The sequence below is a fragment of the Sabethes cyaneus genome, chromosome 3, assembly GCF_943734655.1.
Source record: "Sabethes cyaneus chromosome 3, idSabCyanKW18_F2, whole genome shotgun sequence".
In the NCBI taxonomy this organism is placed as follows: Eukaryota; Metazoa; Arthropoda; class Insecta; order Diptera; family Culicidae; genus Sabethes; species Sabethes cyaneus.
The window spans coordinates 74,557,155-74,584,557 of NC_071355.1; the positions used below are offsets into that span (position 1 = coordinate 74,557,155).

The window sequence follows — 27,403 nt, forward strand, 5'->3', positions numbered from 1 at the left end:
ACGCTTTTCTACTGTTTCTCTTTTTTCTCTTTTTGCGTCCCGTTTTCTGTATCATGCCAGTTTTTCTTCTTTTTTATGAGTTTTTCTTCTTTTTCTATTCCAGTTTTTGTCATCTTTTCCTACGTGCCTCTTTTCTCCAGCAACAATTTACTACATTTTTATAAGAAACTGTTTGATCGTGCAGCGTACTGTTTGGTTCATCAGATATGAATTTTTGAATTTTAGGTACTTATTTAGGAAAACCGAACGGAACTCCCTCCTGTGATCTTTGCGGGGATGCAGAGGTTAACACGGTCCCTAAAACAGTAAAGATTACACTAACACTTCTTCCCAAATCCCATCTGATTGCAAGGACGTGGCCGGCGCAGTTATTGATCCTTTATATATCGAGTCACTGAATTTTGCACAGTGATGATGATCGGTCACTCCCAACCCTATTCACTTGATTCATTGTGCAATTTCACTAATTCAGGTCAATCACTGAGTGCAACCATTGATAGGGGATTGTCCCCTGTTGTGAAACGGCCCCGGTTGTGAAACACCCGTAATTTTTAACGTTTTTATTATCCTTGTGCAGTCAAGTTACTACCAACGTCTCGTCTCATAGTAATATAACTTTTGAGCAAAGAATGGTCAAACTTCAACATTTACAATGCTTTGTAGGAAAAGTGTTTGAAAAAACATCCAAAAAAGTTTTTTCGCATGTTTTGCAATTGATTATTTTGTGTACCAAATGGAATGAAAAAACTCAGGTAAAGGTATATAAGCTAAGTTCTGGACCTCTATTTCATCACACAGACAAATTTTAGGTGAATTAATTGACTCAAAAATTATAATATAATTTTTTTGCAATGTGGCCAGTCGAGTTCCCCGGTTGTGAGACATCTAGAAAATCAATTATTTTATACTTCAATGATCGTACATTACTTCAATTAAGGCATAATGAGTTTTTATGGCAGCAGGATTCATTTCGGTTTAGCAAAAACTCAATTCCTTGTAACACATGTTACAGACCAGTGCTTTTGAAATGCGCCAATATGATTGCTTGCTATTTACATGCATTCATTGCGATTCAGATTTAGATGATTAAACGAAGAAATTGATTAATGATTTTGTATTTTTAGTATTTTCCATGAATAAATGATTTTAATTTTTGGTTTTTCTTCGATATTTCTATATTTTCCTTTCTTTTCTAAAGATTTCCCGAGGTGTTTCACAACCGTGGACACTTTTCTTTTAGCCACAAAAAACCATTCTTGGAAATTTTACTATAACTTTTGTGTTTTAAACAAAACCTATATACTTCCTTTGGCAAAAAGATAGGTATACGTTTAAACTTTCCAATGCTTCAAAAAGATTTAAAATTGGATGATCCGATCAAAAGCTATGGCCAAAAAACAAAACCTGTTTCATAACCGGGGACATTCCCCTATGTGCAATCAGTCTAAGCTAAGCTAAGCTAAGTTAGGAACAATAAGAATGTTATCATAAAAGTTTTATGATCATTTAAAGAATAGAAATTGACAAACCAGAAGAAATATTTAAAAAAAAATTCTAAGCGACAGAATTTTTCCGCTTTTTCTTTGGAGCTTGGTGGAATTAAAATACATATAAATTGGTTTAAAATTGGGATTGAAGTTGAACTTGAAAGCATTTAAAATTGGACATAAAATCGGACCAGAAATTGTACTTAAAGTTGGATTTAAATTGTAATTGAACTTAAGGTAGGAATTGAAATTGGATTCCAATTGCACTTGAAAATGTATTTGCAATGGAACCCAAAATGAGACTTGAAATCAGTTTTGAAATTGGAGATAAAATTAGAATTGAACTTGGAATGAGCTTTAAGCTTAAATTAGGTTTGAAATTAAACTTGAAATTTATTTTACAATTGGACTTGATTGGACTATTTTTATGCAATTAATTTACTTATCGCAAAATAGTGATAGATTAAATTAAAAATTCTGTGTTACAGCAATCATTTTATTTTATAATAAGTTTTATAGAGGAGGTGGAGCACGTTGCTTAGCCTGGGCACGCCAGTGAATGTCTACTAGCATTATTGTTATGGTTTTAGTTTGAAAGTTGTTTGTTTGAAGTGTTGTCTTTTCCGCTATGTTTTGTATTGCAATCATTACTATTTTTCCTGACAGTTATTCAGTAATAAATCTAAAAAGAGTATTCATTGATCCGTCTCAAGTCTAAAATTTTATTTAGAACCAAACCCTATTCCAGTTCATAAGATATCACGTCTCATATTTCTCAGTGAGCTTCGTTGCACTCACTGTGTTGTAAATTCAAATCTTTCGCTCTCTTCACCTTCACCATTCATTGCCTTTTTTCACTGTTTTTCTATTGGTGTGCTTTCTGTAAGAAAGCTTTACACAGAGCTTTTTTCCCGCTCACCGTGCAGTGATGTCAAACTTGACTAACATAAATGCGTGTTTTAAGGCATCATCGAAGATTGACCAGCAGAATTGATTTAATATCTTTTTAATCTTTTTATAAATCTGTCATAACAACTCGTAAGCAAATAAAGGCGTTATCTAGGCTCTCGTTAAAGTAGATTTCGTAAGTATTTCATTACTTCTTGATAGGTTTGCTTGCTTAACCTATCACAGAACATTGATTATGAACTATTGCCTAAATTGCGTGGAAACAAATTTAGGAAACTGGACAAAAATTTATATTAATCCATGAAGCTGGAACCACTGCTGATCACATGTATACTCAATTCACAACCGCGCAGTTTCCTTGCTCTCTCGCATTTAGTTCTTCTAGTGCCGTGCTCGCGTTCAGACGTAAAGCTGTAAGTGTTCTTATCTCTGCTGGTCTGTTTTTGTGCAGTGTTTACTATTATACATCACCTTCCGAAAGTGTTTTTTCCTGTTCTGTCAATCGAACAACGACATCGATAACGAACCGCGAAATTTCGCATTCCTGGGCAGATTCAGGCCGACAACCCTTTGACTTCCTCTTCTTTGCGGTGGTGCACCACCGTTCAATCAATTCGAGTATTCATTCCATTCCTCCCTAGTCAAGTCAGTCAGTCGTATTGTTTTACTTGTTGACACAATTTCTGCTTATGCAAGGGTTTGTCTGTCTCCATCTGCCCGCATGTCTGCTTTACTTTTGTACAGTTTTGTGGAATTAATTTGTTTCAATCTCTCTTTGTACTTTTGGTAAAATGTTCTGTTTTGTTGCTTCTCCCTTTCGGAAGTTCGCCGTTGAAAATACGCTAGCGTAAAGCTCTCCCCAGCCGCGCGAATCAACCGCAATCAGTGTGCCGAGTTATCCCCGATTACAACCAACCAATAATAAGTCAACATGTCGACCAACCGTGCCCCAAAATCCGGATTCGCTGCCGAAGCCCAGAGAAAGGTAAGTGAGGGTGAAGCACCAGCAGTATGACCAGCCAGCACCAGGTGATATCATCACCTTTTCGATTATGTTTAACGGCGGATCTGTGGCCTGTGGCCGCATTTCGAGCGGGAGTGTGGGGTTGACCCGGACGTGAAGGTGGAACCGATGATTTTTGAAAAAAGTCCTTTTCATTGGGTTTCATGGAGCATGTGCTAATTACAATGCATGTTACGTAATTAAACAAACATCCGTATAAGCTTAAACTTTGATTGACATTAGCATTTTTAACTGGTTTGGAACAACATGTCACTGTGATCATTATTGTTGATTTATAGTGACAACTCCTCTGTTTTGCACATAATTTTCTTGTTATCTCGACTTGCGATGTGATATTTTTTATATTCATGTGCATAAATCTGATAACACTGCTTATTTTCCACTTTCACATGCCAGTATTGTTCTACTCTCAGCAATAGGACTGATAATAGGTGCCTATTAAATAATAAAGGGGACGTGAAGTAGCAAGAGATAAATGGAAGAATTGCACACCTGAGCTTTCTCCAGTTGCATCGTTAAAGGTGTGTTCAGGTGTATGTTCTTCAGAGGAAGATTGTTCACAAGCTGACATCATCCCGAACTCGGCTTCGAAAACAGGTGTTAAGGTCTAATAATTAAGACTAATCGACAAATGCGATATTCTACATCTACCTGTCACATACTCAATTAAATACCGCAATTTTTTTGAATTGTTAAAATTATGAAACTAGTTGAAACAAAATTTAAAAAATAATACGCATAAACACGCGTAGAAATAATTTTACGCATATTTAATGACAAGCTTAACGAGACGAGCCTAGTGACCTAGTTCCATGAAGGTTAAGAGCACCACGTTCCACATTCAGCAAGCCACGGTGGCCTTCAAAGCTCTGCAATCTTCCCTTCAGGCTGAGGAAATTTTGCAAGTGCTTTTTTTCTTATAAAATCAAACCGAAATAGTGAATCCCTTCGAAGAGTTGGAGCAATTTACTGCGATTGTATTAAACCAACCTGCGATAGTTATACTTCGAGGATCCAGTCTAGTGTTGTCATCAAAAAAATCAAATTGAATAAGGGTATTCCGAATAATATAAATCTATGGAACTGAAACTGACGCGAACAACGAAGCTACAGTGCTAGAACCTCATTAGTAAGTGAACGTTCATTTAGTTATTATTAACGAGGCACTAGCATTGTAACTCCGTAACTACAAAAGATACAGCAAAACTTTATTCAGCAAAATTGTAGATAATAACTAGTTCTAAAAAAGTTCCATATATAACTGTCAAATTTTGCTCGGCTGAGACGATACTGTCAAATGAATCAATGAATTGAGTCTAAGTGATCGGACCATCCCAAATTCAAGGTGATTTAGGGCAGACAGAACCGAAAACTAAAAAGTTTATTAATTCTGTAATGATTGAATTTTGATACGCATATAGCGTAGGATTTTTTTCGTCAAAACGGTCCTCTATTACGCCCGGAAATCTGTTGTCTCCAACAATACAGCAGAGTCAGTTATGAAAAGTCAGACAAGACTCAATTCTTTATATTTTTTATAGCCATCTAGTATACAGTATAGAGTTCACTACGATTTCGAAACTAATCAATCAACGTTTACCGTTCCTTGATATGTTGTTCCTTAGAACTGGTGCTTAGTAATTAAAGCATGGTTAAGTTAACCAAACTCGTGTTTTTAGTCTTTGACCTTGAAATAGTAGATTAAGTCCTTAACAAATCGATTCTTGAATCATTTCGATTTGAGTAATGATACAGTCTCTTAAGTCAGAGCTAATCCCCACCATACTTTCTAAGATAATCACCTGAAAACTTGCCTTCGATTCATTTGTATTCATGGCCGACCGACTAAATAAATTCTAATAGCTAACATAAATTTAGTATAATACAAACAGAGAATTGTTCTCGAACATAAAACATCTTATCCTCGATAATTACCACAGCAACGTAATTAAAAAGGCTGCAATGCTTGTTACGTAAAATAAACAGCTCACAAATTGAAAACAAGCTTACAAGTGAACGCAAAACATTACAATACAGTACTGGAGAAACTGGATCTGGATCACACCGTACCAACGCTGTCAGCAGATTTCCAGATCACAATGAAGGAAAAGAAGTGACAGTGCTGAGGGATCTACGATTAACACTAAATCTTAGTTTTGATTTTAATCGCACAAACATTTTGGATAAACAATAAATAACACTAGCTGCCACATATTTAGATATGTGACGAATTGTATCAAATGGAAACAACATAAACAAACCCCTATATAAAAGTATTCCACAGGAACTAAACATGTAAACAAAAACATTCTGGCGAATACCATAATCATCCTGATTTAGGCGACTAGATTGATTCTGCATGCATGCGGGACATATTGAACGGCTTATCTGCCAAATTGGTTAAATTTTTCAGCTGCATAGAGAACGTGAAAAGTTCTTCGAAATTTACAACAAATAAGCTATCTCACCTGTAGCTTTCGCAAGACACTTGGTCATCTGTGACCAAAATCCAGGGCAGTCCTGCAAAATTCGGAACTTATGGTCAGTCATTTTTAAAAATTATTTTTAAAAAAGGTGTATTACGTTCCATGAAAAATCGTTTTACGAAAACTATCGATTGCTTTGTCTAATTATTTCTAGCAATTTTTTTTTATTTTTAATGTGATTTTAACCAATTGGTCATTCACCAAGTTATTTCTAATTATGAGTTGTTAGAAATTGATTTCTAAACATGAACATTTCGATCAAGCATTTAGTAAAGAACGAAAGCTTCTGTTTGTTTTGCACAAAAAAAACACATTCTGGGCTACACGTCGTGTACACTCAAATCTCGTTTTAAGTTCTCTATTGTGGGGAAATCAAAAAAATCGGTCATTAAAAGAGGACGGACGCAAGTTTTGGACGTAATACGAGAAGACGTTAATTCAAATTTCGGACGTAAAAAGTGGATATAGGGTTTATTTCTAATTCCCGTCCTAGTAATTAAACCATTCTAATTTTCATCCTTTGTTGGATGAATTTAATGAATACTCCAAAAGTTCTTGTGCTGATTTTACTAAAACACACTTACCTTCCGATCTGTGAACTTTGATATCACTGAAAAGCGATTATTAAAGCATATTATTGAAATTACGCAACTGACTTTATTTCTTAAATTCGTCGTACTATTTTAAAATCCGTCCATCCGTCGTTTTTCATCGTCCGAACTAAAAATCACAACAATGTTTACGAATCTAATGCGCATGTATTTGTGTAGGACGGCATGACAAATGTTATTCTGCAAAATTTCTGCAGGTCAGACAAGTTTTCCTGGCTGTAGTATAACGGCAATGCCTTGCGTGAGTCATTTTCATTTATGAATGACGGAAATTAAAACGATGAGTCGACATTTTCTTCTTCGTCACACGAAAAAACGTGGGAAATTTGGCTGGTAGGACTTCTTTAATGATAAAAAGCATTTAAATAGATCTCAGCTCGCTTTGATTGATTGCGTATGATAGACAACAAACTAAAACATTAGAGAATAACTAGTTTTGCATTGTGTGTCATAAAAATGCTGATATTTTTAATAATTTGTGTTGGATAGGACGGGAATAGGCAATTACGACGAAGCAGCAACATACCCTAGAAAGAAATCACGTATCACTTTTCGTATAGTTTCTATGTGTCCCACATATAGATTTTTGCAATGTGCCCAGTAAATGATTTTTATGTGTCAAACAGTTGTCATTTATGTGCACGCAAAAAAATTTGCACACACTATTCATATGCGTATTGTGTTTAGGGTTGGGATACCGGGAGTACCGGAACCGGGAATACCGGTACTACCGTCTGATTTTCCAGTACCGAAATACCGGTACTGGCGCAAGAGAAAACCGGTACTTTCGGTACTGATCAATTATGCATGTTTTCTAACATTCGGCCGTAAAATCAAAGATAACAATTTTAAAATAATTTCTAAACCTACGCGCTATATTTTGATAAAGCTAGCGGATGAGTTACTACAACGATTTAACACCAGTAACGAGATTGAGGAAATTGTTGAGCGTTAGTTTTTGGAATGAATATGGTTAGCTGACCATGAAGGAAAAATTAGAACGGACTTCAGTCGCCTATAGCTGTTCAAGCTTTAAGGAGTTCGATTATACCTGTACACCAAAACACTCTGCAGAATTAATTCGCTTCGATGTAACTCAAGGATTGAAGAACAAGTATGCTTTTCGGTACCCTGAGTACAGCCTGTCCTTCAGCGATACATGCTGAGAAAGTATTTTCAGCGTCTGGCAGGTTCGTTTTCGCATGGTGAACAGTACATTGAATATTCTGTGCATCTTAAAGTTGAATTTTGCAAGCTTCTCCTCTAGCAGCATACAACCGGAGGGTCGTATTGTATCAAAAACTTATCTCCACTGTACTTGGTCCTAGGCTACTTGTCACCAATTCATTGAGCTTCTCGAAGTCGGCTTCAACCTGGTCGTTGGGCCTCTCTATTCATGGTATCGGCGGTTTTTTTGAAAAGAACAGATTTCGGTGCACAGTCATCCGTCATCCTTGCGACATTGCCGACCCATCGTAGCCTCCCGACTATCGCCAGATGTCGTTTGTAATCACTCCAATTTTTGCAATCGCTAGCTTTGTTCAGTTTTAAAAGGGCCCTATTCTCACAGATCTTAGATGAGAATACAATTAGCGATTTTAAAAGTGCCTGGGAGACTCCTCACGCTATGTCCGAAGGCACTTATTATTTAACTTTCATGCACCTCAGATTTCTCTTCACAGGGTGTTAGTATTGGTCAAAACGATTAATTTAAAAAAGGTCTTAAAATATTCTATCTTGGGTTTTTTGAAAAATTCAATTTTTAAGTTTACGTAGGGATCATTTCCTCTCAAGTGATCTTACCCGTTGTAATCGACCACCTCCGACTTCAACCAAATTTGGTATAATTGCTCATTTCAACCCCATATTCAATTTCCCATAGTTTTGTACAGATTGATCAACCCCCTTGCAGTGATATGCAGTGAAAATTGAGCTTTTTACTAAAATCTGAGAAAAATAGAGAAGCGGCACTGCAAGGGGGATTGATCAATCCGTACAAAACTTTGAGAAATTGAATTTGGGGTCGGAATGAGTGATTATACCAAATTTGGTTGAAATCGGAGGTGGTCGATTACAATGGGTAGTTTATATTCATTTCCGGGACCTCCCAGTTACCTTCGAGGTACGATACTTGTCAAACAAGCCTGTCGTCGTATGTTCGAAAGTCACAGTACCGTAGCTCTATGTAACAGTAGGATCGTGAACGAACCCCAAAATTGTGCTTTACTTTAACAGCCGGCTGTGTCTTTCGATAAAGAATGCTCAAGTCTTTAAAGATGTTTAAGCCCAAAGCTTTGCTTTTTTATATGTACAGTCGATATTTGTATAACGCGGGTAATTGGGACCGCGTTATAAGAAGCGCGTTATACAAGTACACGTAGCATATGGAAATTGAGTTAATTGGGGCTATACCTGAATTTTACGAAATTTCGAATCAACACGACCATGGTTCCTTTGGGAAAGATGTCAAGTATATATTTTTCCATCTTACAGATGCTTGGTGAGACAGAAAAAATCGCCTCTTGGTCTTCCAGAGCTTCCGGAACATCCGGTAAATTTTCATTTCTTTGAAGTCTTCTCATAGCTTCAAAATTCTTTTTAAAGTCCCTATGGCTTATTATTTGGCGTAATATAAGTAAAGTAAACAATACGTGCTATTGAAAAGCCAACATGCGATTCTCCGACAAATACGGAACATCCGTAAAAGTGGTCAACGAGCGAAAATTGTTCTTTGAGTTCGGAATTATGTTTATCCAACCTCGAATTGAACAATATGAAATGGGAATATAAATTCAGCGGTTTATGACTAAACCTGGCCATTATGAAATGCATTAAAAGATCCGACATTAAATGATTAAATTTGATGATCAAGGGCATCGAACTGCTTATAGCGTTGACGAAAGCAACAAAGTTTTCGTAGCCTGTTCGCTCTTACAAGAAGCCCCATTCTGAATTGTCCAGGAAAAGAAGAAAACAAAAGCAATAACACTTCTCTCTCACTTTTTCTCAGGCAAAACCCATAAAAATATTAGATACTGTCAACGCGGATTTCGGAATGGCCATGGCTAACTACGATGGTTAGATTTCTGTTAAAATTTTCCCAGAAGTACACAATACTTGGTGAAGAGCTTATACAAAAGTTGATATATTTGCTATTAGATTTGTAAGTATAGTAAATGTTACCGGAAGTTCAGTTTACTATACCACATCTATCAAATTACACTAGCAAAATTGGTAATTTCAACAAACTTACGAAATAACCTCGTTTATTTGTCAGCGAACATTTTATATCAAATCTTTTTCAAATTGTAGCGCGGACTTCAACATGAATTTTCACTTATTGTTCACTTTGACGGCAAATCCTAATTTTCCAGTGAACATTTTGGCGGCTATGTCGAGTCGTGTCGTGAGCGGCCATTTAGTTGAGGATTGCTGATATTCCATTTCATTTTGATCTGTTACAAATTAAAAAAAATTGCATTTCCAGTGACCAATTTCAGGTAAGCTTTGAATTTCCTCCCGGTAAACCATCCAATGGCCAAATTGAGTCACCAATAGTCGAAATATACTTCTAGTGTAGTCAAATTACACTCGAAATATTCACGATATGTTCTGAATTTTTCGGAGGACCACCTTATGGCTTTCTAAGGTCGCTTATTTATTACTTTGTTTTTTTAATTCGTATCAATTACCCGACTTTAGTTACTTCAAAAATATTTTACCAATTTTAACCAACTTTACCAATACGATAATTTCAACGGATATTCCGGAATCTCCAGCAGGCCAACCCGTTACTTTGTGGTTTCCGTATATCACTTAGAGAGTCAACTGTTATATGCCCTACAACTTCTTAAAAGACGCCATGGTCATATCTGTTCAAAAACGCTCAAAATTCGAGTTTATCCTCAATTAACTCAATATCCATATGCTACGTGTATTTGTTATACGCGGAAAACCGCGTTATAGAAATATCATGGTACCCGCGCTATAGAAATCCGCGTTCTAAAAATCCGCGTTATAGAAATCTCTACTGTATTTCCAAATTCCAACTTTAAATCCAATTTTGAGCTAATTGATGGCGGAAAACTTCAAAGAAAAGTCGACTGCTTTTGGAAAACGAAACAGGAGACTGACAAGAACTAAACAAACGGGATACGACAAGAGGAAAAACTAGTATGAAAAAAAAAGAAAAACAAAAGAAAACTCGAGACAAAATGGGAGTAAGCACGGGTCGTAAAAAGATAAAAGAATGAAAAAGAAGAAAACGGGAGAAAAAAGAAAAGACGAGTCTGGACAGAAAAAGAGAAAGAACGGAAGAGAACAGAAGAAGAATGAAAGAAAAAGGGGAAACATGACGAAGAAAACGAGGAAAACGTGATGTGAAAAGGGTAAATTGAACAGAAAATTAGAAAAAGCGGAATATAAATATATACTAATGGCGGAAAAGAAAAAGAGAAAAAAAGAGCAAATAAATTGAGAAACAGAAAAAAAGGAAAATGGAGAGAAAAAAATGAAAACAGAAGATAAACGGGTTAAAACGATAAATAAAACGTGACAACAATGAAAAGCAGTACATACTAACATGAAGAATGAAAATAACAAAATAGGGAAGGAATACAAGAGGGCAAAAGAAGAAAAACAAACCTGAATAAAAGGAAAAACGAAAAAAAGACAAAAAGGATCAGAAAAGAGAAAAACAAGAGAAAAAGGCAGACACGAATGCACCGAAAGGTGTAAAGTGTCTCTAATAAATAAACAAACAAACAAACAAGAGAAAAGGACTGAAACGGCTGTAAAACGAGACAGAAAAAGAACAGAAACAGGAAACCGCGGACGCAAACGAGAAGAAGTGAGAGAGTATAGGAGTAAAAACGAGACAAACAGAGGAAACACGAAACAAACGAAGAAAAACACCGTGACAGTAAAGCTGGAAAAATCCGGATAAAAAAGAAGGAGAACGAGACAAGAAAGGGAAAACGAAACAGAAAACAAGAGAGATCAAATGGGATAAGAGGAACAGTAAGAGAAAAATAAATTGAGGGGGAAAACGCAGAAAACGAGAAAAAGAGGAAACAGGATATATAAGTAGAAAGACGGGACAAAATATGAATAAGATAGGAAAATGGGACAGAAAAAGTAGGAAAGAAAAACAGGAAAAACGGACCAAAGAAAAAGCTAAACTGGAGAGGACAGGGAACAAATGGAGCCAAAAGTAGAATAAATGTGATAAGAAAAAGAAGACGTAAAATGAGAATGAAAGGAGATTAAAAGAGTTAGTAAAACACAAAACCCGAAAACGACAAAAGGAAAAAGAAAAGGGAGAAGATGAAAAACAGGAAAGAAAATTGCAAAAAACAGTGAAAACAAGAGGAAAAAGAGAACTGAAAATAAGAGAAAATGAGAGAAGATAAAGTGAAATGGAACTATGAATCAGAAAATACGGATCAGGAAATAAAAAAGAGAAAAGGAGGAAGAACGGGAAGACAAAGAAGAGAAGAGCAGTAACCAAGAAAACGCTACAGAAATATAGCAAAAAAAATTAAACAAAAAGTTGAAAAACATGTAAGGGAGTAAGACGAAATATGTATGACAATTCTAATTTCAAATGAAACTTCGTGTCTAATGGCGTATCCAGGTCCAAATTCAAATAGGGTAAGGAACGAGTTAAGCAGTGTCACCTATTTTAATCAGTTGAAAATAAATGAGACGAAAATGCACTTTATTATTCATATTTTCAAAATCTTTTGATAGGATCATGTTCACAAATCACTTAACCATACATTTGATTCACACAAACACAATTTACTGGGTTTCCGACAAGAAATATGATGAATTAAATATTGTTGTCCAAAAACGTACATTTTTCAGCTGCTGAAGACAATCGCCACCTCGCTACTAACGAATCCATCACATTTTTCAGCACTGATTACAACCACTCTAAAAGTCAAGCACTCAATTGTCACATACCATATTATTCACTCTCTTTTTTTCTATTATCTAAGGCTTTGTCACTAGCCGAAAGTTTTATTATTTTCTAACAAAACTGAAAACAAATTCTGAATTGACGGAACCTGTTCACCAGTAGCAGCAGCTGCAGCATAACTGATGAAATATCGTGTTGCCAAAACACTGTTTCGGTTCTGGAAATAAGAATTTTGAAATTTGGTTTGAAATTAACTGAAAGCTCCAATGGTGGAAACGTGGTTCAATACTTTCAAGAGAAATGTATGTTCATAATTAATTTTTCTTTATTAAAAATAACAGAAAAGACAGCTTTTTCAATAATTTTCGAAGATTTTCTGAGTGATTTAATGAAGCAACGATGTTCTTCAATGTTATTTGCTTTGACAACATTGTTCTGAGTGGGACCGTGCGTACTGCTATGTTTATCTCATTTGTTCTCCCACCATCCTTATGAACAGCGAGTGAGACGTCGAACTCGCAGTTTCCCATAAGAACACTAGAGAATAAAAGAGAAGATGAATACCGTTTGCCGAACGGTGCGGTGAGTGTATGCCCCGATAAACAATTTAGACAGATGGCATTTTACGCATCTATGCCGATACGCTATGCCGATTACGCATCAGATGCCGATTAGTAGGTCGCAGATAGGAACGCGAACTTACTGAATAGGGGAAAAGTTCGAGGGATTTTTTATGGGGACGTAATAAAATTCAGATTTCAGGATTGCTTAAAAAGCACCTTGAGGGTGAAAATATGTTCGGTCTGATCAAAATTAGTTCCACCGCTCCAAATTTTAAAGCGAAAAATCAAAAGTTTAGCTCAACAATAGTGTCTTCCAATGGTAACAGCTTGAAGAACTAAAGATAGCAAGAAGATTGGAATGCTGATATCCCCCACTTAGTCAACCCATCGCTTGTAATAGCGTAAAACAATCAGTGACCCGCTTAGACTGCTTAAAACCGGTTCTTTACCCTATAATTTAAAGTCCAATGTCAAATTCAATTTTAAGTTCGATTACATGTTCAATTATAAGCCCAATTTCAAGTCTAACTTAATTATTCTGCGTCAAAACTGTTCGAGATAATCGTGAGTGGAGTGATTTTGTCCCGCACTAAGAGCTATATATCCACAGCACAGCATGGTTCTATGCTTGGTCGTTCCGTTTGCACGAATTTGATGGAATTTACTTCGTTTTGTATTTCGGAAATGGCCAACACGAAGCAAGTTGATGTAATTTATACGGACTTGACAGCTGGTTTTGATAAAATTGACCATGCCATATTATTGCGTAAACTTTCCCACCAGGGGCATCTCAACAGATGATTCAATGCCTAAGCTCATATTTGCACAGAAGGGTGCTGCGTGTCAAGCTGGGATCCTGTATTTCTTCGCAGTTTGCCAACATGTCTAAAGTTCCGCAAGGTAGCAATATGGGCCCGCTGTTTGTCAACGATATTACCTTCCTATTGGGTGCTGGTTGCAGACTTGTATATGGTGATGACTTGGAATTGCTTTTGGCTGTTGAAAAAATGGATGATTGTCGCCGCCTTCAAGTTTTGCCTAACGTATTTGTTATATGGTGTAAACAAAACTGACTTACAATAAGTGTTGTGAAATGCGAGGTGATGAGTTTATACCGCCTAAAAACTCCGATTCTTTTTAGTTATCGTATGGATGGAACTGAATTGCGCAGAGTCGACCATGTTACTGACCTTGGTATTTTATTGGACACTAAGCTCACATTTAGTTCACACCGCGAATCAATTATCTTGAAAGCAATCCGTCAACTTGAATTTATTTCAAAAATTTGTCGGGATTTCAAGGATCCCCACTGCCTCAAGTCGCTATATTGCGCCCTAGTTCGACCGTTGCTTCGCCCTAGTTGCTTAGTTTGGTGTCCTCAGCAAGTATCGTGGAACTTACGTGTCAAGAGAGTGCAAAGTAAATTTATCCGGATGGCTTTGCGACATCTACCGTGGCGTAATGCAGAGGAACTCCCACCGTACTTTGATCGTTGCCGTCTACTTAACTCAGATTCACTTGAACACCGACGTAAAATCCAGCAGGCAGTGTTCGTGGCAAAAGTCATAAACGGGGAAATCGACTCTCCCCAGCTTTTGATACCTATGGATTTTCGCGCTTCATAGCGTAATCTAAGATCGATCGGATTACTGCAAGCACCATTTCATCGCACTGCTTTTGGTTGTACCGAGCCTGTAACTGCTTGCATTAGAACATTTTCGACTGTGGAAGACCTGTTCGACCTTGGACAACCATCGCATAAGTTTGTACAAAGACTGCGTAATAGAAGCTTGAAATTAGCTATTAGTATTCATGTAGACATTGTCAGATTAATTAATAGAATAAATAAATAAATAAACAAATTTTAGTTTTAAGTTCACTTTTTTGGTAAAATATGAACTTTGATTTCAAGTCCAATTTCTAGTAAAACTTGAATTCTAATTTCACGCCTGATTGAAATGTTATTTCAGTCCTAATATCAAGTTCAATTTGAATCCAATACACGTCCAATTTCAATTCCAAGTTTGTATCCAATTTCAAGTTTCATTTCAAGTCCAATTTCATATCCAATTTCAACTTTATTTTCATATCCAAATTCAAACCCCAATCAAATAAAAATTTCAAATTCTGTTTTAGGTCCGACCGTCAAATCGAATTCTAAGTCCAAATTCCAGTTTAATTTGAAATAAAGTTTCAAACCCTAATTAGCCCAAATTCAACTCTAATTTATTGTCCAATGTCAGGTCCAATTTCAAGTCTAATGTCAGGTCCAATTTCAAGTCTAATTTCAGCTCTAATTTTTAGCCCAGCTCCAAGTTTAATTTGGTTTTAAATCAAATTGCACTCGTAAGTCCGAAGTTTCTAGCCTAATCGGCCAGTATTTTTGTGATTAATAATAGGTAATAGATTCACTATCCTACGATTACTCCGCGTTGCCAGGCCAAAATATTCTTCTGAAAGATCGGGTGCACCATCTGTTGCTTATTTCTGGACTGTAGATATTATTCTTGTAAGCCTAAAGTAAATTCACTCAACAACAACAGTTTTGATACAAATCAGTTCAATATAATTCTGTATAATATAAATTTCAACCAGTAGTGGTATATTGTAGTTTATAGGGTGTAATACTTTTTTGATCGTACTCTAGAACTCTTCATGGCAGTCTAAGCGAACAAAATAATAGCAGAGCTTTTCGGAGCTTCCTACCACAATTGCATGGATAGCTGATAAGTGAGTTCTAAAAGCCTTCGAGATGTTTCGAGGTACAGGTACTGAAAGAATTATACAAACAATTCAGCATTTGTATCATACTTAAAATAGTACATACACATCGAATGGATGATGATGAGCAATTCCGATCAAACGAATTTGGGCTGAACATGATTAACGATTAGCAACAACCGAAATACAAAAATAAACAAACCTAGCAAAAAATAAAACTACACAATCAAACCATTTCAGGCTGTACGATACGAGTGAAAACCAAACCGCACCGGTCCATTTCGCCCCTTCATCCCCGGGACTTTGAACTTTAATTCGTGCCCATTTCATTCCATTACCTTATGACACAGAAGACCGATTCCCTCGCGCCGCCGTCTGTCCGCGACCGTGGCTTGCTTGCGTCCTCCGGACGGAACAGCGAACCGAACTGCTGCTGCTGCTCGGTTGGCTTGTGGGCTTGTGGTGCGCGGCGCAGCAGAGTGCTCAATACGGAAAGTTTTATCTGCACATTCCATAGCCAGCCATTCCCAATGCGATGCGATGCGGTGCGGTGCGGTTTGTTCGGTTTAAACTTCTTCTGCGAACACTTCTTCTTCGTCTTCGGCGTCCTCGTCGCATTCTTCAATCTTAATAAATAAAACCGAAGCCGGCTATCCTCTTGTGCCCGTCGCTCGCTGGTTGGCTGGCCTGCTGGTTAGGCACGGGCTGTTAACCCGTTAGAGTCCCCGTACGAACCAGCGGAAACAGCCTTGGAAATCGACGTCTTGCCCGTGGGTCAAAGTTGAATGTAGGTCTTACAAGTCTTTTGTGATAAATTATTTATTTTGTAAAACTAGAAAAGGGCGCTAAAGGGTTAAAAGTTTTGAACTGATCGTTAAATGTGTAAACGTTGGCTGTGTGGTTTGTGACGTGATCTTATAAAATATGGGTGATAGCCAGTACCTTGATACAGTGGTAAGATTCCATGTCGCTATGGTAGTAATGGTAGTACCTAATAGCCGCCCATGATTGGTTATCTATGTAGAGGCAATCGTAGTACTTATTCGCTTTATCGAAGTTATCAACGAAAGGATTACTTTTATTTCTGCGCTGTGTGTTTTTTTACTATTGTACACTTTCTGTTATCGTTTGATTAGAGACTACGCTTGAATGTGACATCGAGGGTTCCACCGTGGTGTTGTAATGCAACCGGAAATCTTGAACGAATGAAGCCTCCCACACTAAGCGGTGAAAGTGACGCACAATTTAAGTTCGCTTACATGTTTTCTGATTGGAGTTTCATCTGATTTCTATCCACATATAGTGATAGAGTTTTCTTCATTTTACATAGAAATATTCTGAGATAACAAGCCATGTCCGTCCGGTTTGCAATAAAATTTAATCGGGCATCCGGCATAAAATGGATTTTATTTTCGCTGCATACGGTGAATGACATCATCAAGAAGGAAAAATCACTACGTCAATGACATCATTTCCTGCTGCCAAGCTTGCTTTCCGTTCTAATAAAAGTGTGCTGGTCTTAATATGCTAGAAATACATATCTGGTTTCTGATATTTATAAGAACACGTTTTGTGCTGTTTTGATAGTCAAAATAGGGAACTGTTATTTTCTGAAGAAGGAATGAATTTAATGACTTTCCAAATAAAAACATATCCAATTCACGCGATGTTTTTTTTTCATTTGAAAAAATGAATAGAGGGATTGAAAAAATATTTTTCATTTGTATTCAAAATGTTTTTGTTCTCATTTGTTCAAGATTTTATGTAAAAAATCATTTCTGAGTTCACACAAACATAATTTGGATTTTTCTTATTGTTTATCAATGTTGCAAATCTAGCGAGAAGCAAACGCTGTCACCATATGCAAGCGAGTGTCAGAAGCATAGCATCCAACGCTTACTCCACTGACACAAGCGTACGACAAACAACAGCTATTCCTGTAGTACATACTTTCTGCTACCGAAACATTCGCGAGCACTCAGCCTCGTAGCGTTGTTCTGCGCAGCCCGCTCATGAAACCAGAAGCTGTATGGCTGCAGATTTTGCTTTACTTATTCTTTTCTTCTTCATCTTACGCTTTCGTTTCACACGCGGGTGCAAGTGTGGGCCTACGTGAGCGTTCGCGCCGGAGCGATGATGGTGGCGATAGTTTAATACTCACTCGCAAAAACTCGTCGCATAGTATGGAAAAATAAAAAAGGCAGTCAGAAAGAAATACTCATGCCAGTGTGTTCATTAGAACGAAAACGCGCGTGTGAGAACATCAAAGCATACGAGTGCGTACTTTGCAACATTGTTCCTATTTGCTTTTGCACAATTTAGTATCCTACATATTAGGATAATTTAATTTTTTGGCTTCATTCAAATGAAATCAATTCACCGAAAAAAATTATTTGATTGCTGTCTGTTTATTTCGGTATTTATTTTTATTTTTTTATAAAGGTAGAACTCCTTGAGAAAGATGTCAAATACATCGAAACGCCGGGCATAGAATAAATAAGTGTCGTTTCGCTTTGCCGTATGACTGTCCTTCCGAAAACATAAAGTTTGGAATCATCAACAGTCGATAACTCCAGTTCCATAATTTATAAAGGTAGATTTTTACAATCGACGGTCCTTTTCGTAGAAGAAAGTAATGAAAAAAAAGTGTTGATCCAAACAGAACGGAGGGGGTCAATCCCGGCGTAGTGGTTAGCATTCACGCCTCTCACGCCGAGGACCCGGGTTCAAATCCCAACCCCGCCGAAGTCACGAATGACCTAAGCTGTTAAAGTGACTATAATCAAACAAAAAAAAAAACAGAACGGGACAAGCCGTGATGGGGGAAAGAGCGGAAAATCAAACGAAGGAGGTTCATTGGGTCCTCTTTACCCAAGCTGAGTGATCCGCGGATCGAAACAAGCTATAATCGGCGCCAATTATAACCGGTTATAATTGGCTCCGATTATAGCTTGTGTAAACATGTTTATGTTATGTGAACGATAATTTTTTTTTTGTAAGGTCAGTTGTAAGCAGTTGGTAAGACCATGAAGTTTAGGTTTAAATTGCTCAAAATAATATTTTTGGCGCTTGGTTCTTTGTTGCTGATTGGCAACGAAAAATGATAGTACAATCAAATGTTTAGGACGAGATAGTATTGACTGCAGTCTACCAGTAATTTGGTTTTCTGTCAGCATCAGGGCTTGAAAAGGGATCGCAAGTTGAATGTGACTGCCGTGAATGCGAACTTTCCGCATTCAAACTCCGCTTTTTGAACGATCATTTGACTGTTTTTTGAATTCAGTCAATTTGCCGCTTGCGCTGCTATCGTCTTACAATTCATGCGGCATCTCTGCAGAAGCAAACAGTCAATCTCCCGTTTTGCTTTGCGCTTTGAGAATATAAACTGCAAACGGACTGGAAGCATACGGTGACGTATTTTTTCGTTTCTCTTTTTGTCTCCAAATTGGCTGCTCACAGTAATAGTTTGTCACCCGGACGTCGGTCCGACGCAAGCAAAATATTCGTTTGTATTGGGCGGAGTCCGACCGACTTCTTCCATGCACATGTAGTGGTTGTTTTTTGTAGTATTGAATCATACGATTGTGCGGTTGCTTTTCGTAAGCGTGGTGACTGCCAGTCATTTGACTGTTTTGCAGTCATTCGCTGCTCCAAACGGTAAAGGCAACTTGATCGAAACGAAAATGTTAAAAAGCGTTAGAATGCGTTCATACTACTGCGTGCCATCGGCGTTTGACTGAGCAAGCTGCCAGTTGTGTTATGCATAGCGTTCGTATTCCATCACTAAACGGACGGTGTGAACTTGAATGCGCGTTGGTGGGACTGCGGTAGAAAAAAAGGATCGGTCGAAGCCCTGGTCAGCATATCTCAGTACTCAGTACAGTAGTTAGTTGACGTGCTGACACTAGCGTGCCCAGATATTAACAGAAGGTAGGGCATCCGATCTTTCAGGAGAATGTTTTGGCCTGGAAAAATCAAGTAATTGTAAGATGGCGATAACTCCGTTGATAACTTCGGACCTTCGGGTACAACGGGATTCAAAATCGTAGTTGAAATCGAACTGTAAATTGAACTTACAATTGGACTAGAAATTAGAGTTGAAATTGGACTCGAAATCGTATTTTACATAGGTCATTACATTCGACTTGTATTTCGACAAATTTGGACTTGAAGCTTTACTTCCAATTGAACTTAAAATTGAATTGAAAAGTAGTTTTTATTTTGGAGTAATTTAAAAACAGAAAAAATACTTAAAACAGAATTTGAAGTGTTTTTTGTTACATTATAGTCACTTCTGCTTAGGTCGTTCGTGACTTCTGCGGGGTTGAGATTTGAACCCGGGTCCTCGGTTTGAGAGGCGCGACCGCGCGAATGCTAACCGCTACACCGGGACTAATCCCTTGAATTGTATTTGAAATTGGACTTGAAGTTTGCTTGAAATTGCAATTGAATTAGACTTAGAATTGAACTCGCAGAGGATTTGAAATTAAAGTTCAAATTTGGTATGGACCCAATGAACCTCCTTTATTTGATTTTGCGCTCTTTCCCCCATAACGGCTTGTCCCGTACTGTTTTCTTTTGATTATAGTCACTTTAACAGCTTAGGTCATCCGTGGCTTCTGCAGGATTGGGATTTGAACTCAAGTCCTCGGCGTGAGAGGCGTGAATGCTAACCACTACGCCGGGATTGACCCCTTTTTTGAACATTATGTAAGACTTGAATTGAGATTAATTTGAACTTCAGGTTTTGCTTCAAACTAATTCGAAATTCGAAATTAAGATTGACATTTTTCATTTTATTCTCTCACACGTTTTACCTCTGTTCAGTTTTGTTTTTTCTCTTTTACAGTCCATTTTTTACTTTTTGTTTAATTTTTCTCCATTTTCTTCCTTTTCGTTCTCACTTTGCTTCTTTTTCTTTTCGTTGTTTTTTCTCTCTGTATCGTTTTTGTTTTTTATATGTCCCGTGTTGCCTGTTTCATCGTTCTGTTTTTGTTCGTGGGATGGGATGGGATAGGCTCTTTGGCTCTTGTTTTTTACTCGTTGTTTGTTATTATCTTTCCTGTTTTCCAGCTTATTTCTTTCCTTTTACTTATTTTTGTCTCGTGCTAACTCTTTATTTTCCTTTCTTTTAGTTTTCCGTCTTTGTCTGTTCCGTTTTCCCTTTTTGGATACCTCTTTTTTCTTTTGTCTCTAGTTTCTGGTTTTTACTCCCTTTCTTCCCTTTGCTCTCCGGTTTCCATTTTAATCTTCTGTTTTTCGTTTTCTTTTTCTGCCGCTTTACCTTTACGTCTTTCTAGTTTTCTTTAGATCTTCCATTTTTCTTGTTTTTCTATTCTTCTTTTACTGTGTCCTGTTCACGTGCCGTGTTCCATCTTTCTCCTTTTATACCTTGTTTGATCTCTTTTTCCCGTTTTCCTCGTTTCCGAGATTTAAAAAATCCCTCGCTATTATTTCCTTTCCCTTTCTCTTGCTATCTGTCCCGTTCTCCTTCTTTTTGTCTTCCCGTTTCCCTCCTTTTCATTCTGGTTTCTCTTTTTTCCTGTCCCGTTTTTAGTCCTGTTGTTTTTCCCTGTAGGTTCCGTTTTTCGTGTTTCAGTTTTCTCTCGTTTATTGGCCTGTTTTTCTTTTTTTTTCAATTTGTATCATTTTCTGTCCCGTTTTGCCTTTTTTGTTTTTATTTTCTTTTTTTTTTTGTTCTTTTCTTACTGTACTGTGTTCTATCTTTCTCCTTTTATACCTTGTTTGACCTCTTTTTCCTGGTTTTCTCGTTTCCTGTATCAGTAAAAATACCGATTATTATTTTCTGTTTCATTTGGTCTTTTTATCGATAACGGTTTTCCTCGTTTCTTATTTCCACTCCTTTTTTATCCAGGTTTTCGTTTGCGTCTGTTTCGTTGTTCCTCTTATTATGTACTGTTTTCATTCCCTGTCCGTCATATTTTGTTTTTCTTTTCTGTTTTCAATTTTTTCTACATTTTTCCCCTTTCTATCTCGTTCCCGCCCTTGTACTATTCCTCTTTTTCTGTTCTTGTTTCACCATTTTTTTGCTCTCGTAAAATCTGTTTTTTCTGCTTTTCTATCAAGTTTTTTCTTATTTTCTGTCCAATTACTGTCCTCATTTTCTTTTTCGTTTTTCTCGGCTTCTTTATTGTTCCTCATTCTTTTTTTCTCGTTTGCCTTCTTTTCTCTTCTCTCTTTTTTCTGTCCAATCTCCCTTTTTGCCTCGCGTACTCTCTTTTTCTCTTCCGTTTTTTTCTTTTCCACTGTTTTTCTCTTTTTATGTCGCAGTTTCTCTCGCATTTTGTCATGTTTTTCTTTTCTTTTCTGGGTAATAGTAAATTTTAACGCATAGAACAATCTATAGCTCGGGTTGGAGTGTCGCAGAAAAACCCGTAAATCATTGATTGGATTGCAGTATTTTTATTCAGTTTTAAGCTTCACAGTGTTACATTAGGCCATTGCAAATCATTTTCAAAGTTTTTATCACCCCCCTTGGAAATTGGCTTGAAAATTCGGGGGACAAAATAATAATTTGTAGGACACGAGTCAATTTTTTTTTATAAAAACAATCGTCTGTGGGCTCTATAGCCTGAAAAACTCGAAAAATGAGTGCACGAGTTGAGCTAACGCTTCGAATAGAAATGAGAATTCAAACAGTAAAATTTCCGAAAATCGGCCAAAAAATTTTTCTTTAGTTTTTGTCTTTTTTTCGTATATTTTTGCATGAAAAATAAAAACGTATAGAGTAAGGAGGGGTAAAAGTGCGATTCAATGATTTATCGGTGCAGATTCCGAGTAAATTTTCTACATTGGCATGGATGGGTGACTACTTTGACAGCTTGAATCTAACGTAAACTTTGGTTGCTTACGAAGCATTGTTGCTGAGCTACGTGCAAATGTTATTTTAGGGCGGTTTTGATGTAATTTTTCGTTATACGGCTAATACGATATCAACAGGAGGATATTACTTCTTGAAAATTTGTAGTAGTGTTTTACATCACTCACATATCTGTTTTGAAAATACGGCGAAAATAATTTACAAAATATATTTCGCTTTTCCGTAATTTAATCTAATCCCGTCAAGCGCCTAGCGGGGTGAAAGTTCGATTCACGGACGGGGCAAAAGTGCGATTCATGGACGAGTCAAAAATGTATAGCTAATTATATACAGCTTTAGGCACTATATTACAGTTACTAGAAATGAAAGATCTGCAGAAAACTGTGTGCTCTACAGATGTTGGCCGAAGAAAAACAATGTGTTTCCGATATTGAAACAAAAAACAAACGTTTGGAAAAGTTTCAATCTAACTGGGGCTGCAATACACCAGCGCAAAAACGAAAAGGTGCAAATTGAGAATATTCCTTACCGAAACATAACGCAGATTGAAGATAATATGGTTTTGTTAGCTACTGCTGGGCCAATTTCATGGATTCTAGCTTCGAACTTTTGCCCTGCGGTATTCGCACTTTTGCCCCGCTTGTGGGGTAAAAGTGCGAATCTGCACTTGATCAGAAGAAAGAAGAATTTATTTTGCAAAACACTATTACCGCAGATGGTTTATAGTTGAATGTGAAGACATTGAGTTACTGCATCACTATAAAATATATTATGTTGTTGTCCTTCTTTATATCTCACGAAAATTGATGACAACTTCAAACATCGCACTTATGCCCCGCCCTACTCTATATTAAAAGCAAGAATAGATTTGGTTTTCGCGCTTAAACTTTAAGTAAAAATGCCTAAAATCCATATTTTTTTGTGCTCGATTAAAAAATTCTCTGTATTTTTAATTCAGTGGCCAACATCGGTGGGACAACAATTTTTTAAAATATTTGTAATGACCTTATTGTATTTCTCTGATTCTGATTAAAATCTTGAACTTTTTTCTATTAAGACTCGTCATAACCTGTAAACTTGTAGATACGACTGAATCAGCATGTTTCTTCCACTTTGAACGCATTTCCTTAGCACTTTTCAGTGTTTCTCGGCTTCGCAGAAGTCATTGTTTGACAATTGAACAAAATTTTTCAATTGGTCGAAATTCCGGACAATTTGAAGCGTTCATCTCTTTTAGCACGAAATAGACATCAACATATGAATACCACTCTAGCTCTAGCACCACTTTAGAGTAGTGACAGCTAATTTACGAATGAATGACAAAATCGAAGGAATGTTTCTTCGAGCAATCTTCAATATATAAACTTGATGTCATTGCTGAGGAAGTGTTGGAAGACTCAGTCTACAGTCCACAGCTACATATTCCTTGCCAAATAATGGCCTTGTTTGCTAATTTATCAGCAAACACGAACTTATACTTGCCTAGCACATCGTCACGCCCAGTTGCAATGCATAATTTTTGAATGGGAAGTTGCTTAAAATCCATTTTCACGTAGGTTTCGTCGTTCATTAAAATACATCCGTTGAATTTCGTTTCGTTGGAAAAACTTAGGCTATTTCTGAGAGGTCAATTACATGTACACTAAAGCCTCTGCATTTTATATTATTTTGTATTTGGTATTATATTTTATATTTGTATCTTATATTAGATGACGGGCAAAGCGCATATATCTTGACAAAAAAATAAATAAATTTCGACAAAACTTGCTCGTACAAACGCCTAGCACGCATCTTGGCTACCAAATTTTGCTTCAAGTGCCGATTCGGATTTATACCGGCACTGTAAGACCTATAGCCTTCTTGAGCGAGGATATTTCACGTGGTTTGGTAGTTGGCATCGTACCATTTAGCCATTTGTCGGATGGAGATGCCAGGATTGGACTTAACGCACCTCAACATCTTCCCCCTCAGCTTTTGGTCCCTGGTTCCGGTTTTCCTGAGAGTTTTTTGTTGCCTTTTCACACCTATACGTTTCCCTTATAACCTTCCTTCAGAACATTGCTCACTGTTGATTTTGGTATTTTTAGCACTTTCGTCAACTTTGATCTATACCACTGTAGATTTTCCAGGTGCTTGTACAAGATTTTTTTTACGTCGTTCGAGTTTCATTCCGTACTGCTCAGCTCCGCAACGTGGTGGTATAGGACATGGGAGCGTATTCTCGGCCCATTAACCGAATGCATCTATTTTTTCGGCCTATGGCCTAGTTCTAGTGAAAGAACAGGTGACTTTGACGTTCTTTAAAAAAAAAACAGATTACTTACAGTCTTGAGAAAATAGTTATCACATATTAAAATTGTCTGTCGGTAAAGTATTTTTATTAGCGAGACAAAAGGATAATCTGAATTTAGAAACAGGCCGAGAATATCCTCCCGTACCCTATTTTGACGAAACTTGCACCAATTCTCGGGTATTTTTTCAAATAGACCTAAGTGACAATGGGAGATTATCTTCGTGTCTCCTCTCTTCCGTTTTTTACGACGATACTAATGCATTTTAACACATCAGCTTTGCATGAATCGGTTGCCGGAGTCACTAGTTAGCTAATTGTATTGAAAATTTTCTTTTCTATGCATTTATGTAGCCGTGAAAAGCGCAAGAGAGGAGACGCGAAGAGAATCTCTCATTGTCACATAGGTCTATTTGCAAAATTACTCGAGAATTGTTCTTCATAAACATGTAAACAAAAATATGTCAAATAGTTTCAAAATATGTTCAAATAGTTTACCACACGGGACGTCCGGTGACGCATGAAAGGCGTCCAAATTTACTTTTAGTCGCGTTTTACGCAGAAATAGTCTACAAAAATAGTGGCCGATCAAGGGGACATAAACAACTACAACTTTGAAAATCTTAGAAAAAGAAAAAGAAGACAACATTTTATTTTTTTGGTAATCTTTTCTTCTTTTTCGTTTTTCTCAAGCTATGTTTTGTTTACGAAACTGAAGAGTTATAAAAGTCTTTACCAAGCTACTACCAACAAAACAAAAAAAAAGTTTGTTCCAATACGTTGTGTAGTTTCTGAGAAAAAGGTACATAAAGTTTTAAAATCATGGTTTTTCAGGAGCGGTGTTTTATTCCGCCGAGGTTGTTCCACGCCGCACTGGAATGCTTATGTGTATGATCGTTTTTCGGCCACTTCCCGTGGTCGGATCATTACAAATTTAGTATCAAAATAAGCGAAAAAAACTGCAGAATCAAAATCTGAAATAAAAAAATTATGATTTTTTCAAAAATTTTGGTCGTTTATGTCCCCTTAATTTATATTGAGAAGGTAGGGCTTGCGCCTCAGTATGCCCCAGTCTGCGTACGCCAATGTACTTTGACAATAACAAAAGTTACCTGATGGCGATCTGCTGACTTAAATCAAAACTGAAAGTAGTTCGCCCTCCAAAAGTCAAAAGTATTTAGAATTTTATTTTACATATTTGTTTGATGTGGTATAACCTCCAATTAAAAAACTGTTTCTGTATAACTGAAAATATATACGATCACATAATTATAGGAGAGCTCCATTTGTTAGCAAAGAAGTGTGTTTGCTTTGCGGTTTAAGTATTGGGTTACAGCTGGTGAGACCGACTTCTGTCAGTCAGTCGCATTCGAATACCGAGCTTCGCGAGTAGATTATTGTGCAAACATGGATTTCTAGGCTGTAATAAAGTTATAGGTACACCAATATTTTATCTAAAATTTGCATTTAAAACAGCTGGCACAGTTGAACATTCACAGCAGTAATTGGGGTTAATTGATAATATTATAATCTATGTTGGGAAGATAGTGACCACACTCAACGACTTAAAATTACTAAAATTCGAATGCTTGCAACGCGCTGGCGCTGCTCACAGTCAGACTATGAGGTCTAAAGGTAATAAAGAAAAAATGTCATTTCTTGATTCGTACACACAACGAACGGCAGCAGCGAGAACGGCGAGCTTCACGGCGAAATGCCTTATATGAATGAGCGGCAGTCCTTCATTGCTTCATCATTAATTTGTGAAGGTCAGCAAAAATGGCCGACCGAGGAGCCAGGCACGGTTAGTACCGGTCAGTACCAGCCAGTCAGCCAGCCAGCCAGCCAGCCATAGAGCAATATATGGTCCGATGGTGCAGCATATTATGAATCGTTGTTTTGCCTCCGAACCAACCTTTGCACGGAGCGGTCTGATGTGAGTTTTGCAGCAAAACAAAACATTCCGAGTAAGGTGGATGGTCTAGTTTTTGCCGCCATCATCGTTGGCATATTGTTGGATTTCAAACGTGCGGCATACTTCCGCGAGGGGCAACGTTATGACGTACATTTCATTGTGATTGGATGCAGCTTTTTGATTGGATCGTTTAAAAGAAAACATTCCGTTAGAATGTGGTGCAACTTCAAGCATTAAAATATCCACAAAGGTCTTACTCTAATTTAACAGCACTTATTTTTTTATTTCGTAGAGCTTAGGTGATTGGATAATTTAATAATATTCAGCACAGAAGCACCATTACTTTGAGCAACAGCAAGCTGACAAGAAGTTCACAAATCCTGAAAAGAACTAAATATAACCTAGAAATTATGCTTCCTGCTTAGCCTCGGTACGGAAAAGTACTATTATTATCGTTCGCAATAGAGCGCATTCACCCGGCTGTCCATTGTGGCTAGATAAAAGAGTAATTTTCATCCTCTTGATTATTCACATAAGGCAAACATTTTGCTTCGTTTCATCTATGCCTCGAGCCGTGGTATCTCTCCAAAACTTCTTTACAGCAACGACAGTATCTCTCCGCATCAATCTTTT

At 37.1% G+C, this 27,403-nt stretch overlaps 1 protein-coding gene across 2 annotated transcripts in view; it reads left to right on the top strand.

The window, feature by feature from the left end:
- The first annotated feature begins 2,773 nt into the window (after positions 1–2,773).
- Positions 2,774–27,403, top strand: part of LOC128741902 (myophilin) — an 82,202-nt gene continuing 57,572 nt past the window's right edge. The window contains exons 1-2 of one of the 2 annotated variants that reach the window (XM_053838011.1): positions 2,774–2,809; positions 3,221–3,381. In XM_053838011.1, coding sequence (XP_053693986.1) covers positions 3,328–3,381 — 54 coding nt within the window. In that variant the 5' untranslated portion in view covers positions 2,774–2,809; positions 3,221–3,327. Of the gene's footprint in view, positions 2,810–3,160; positions 3,382–27,403 lie in introns of those variants that run through there. The other variant, XM_053838012.1, reaches the window with a different exon arrangement.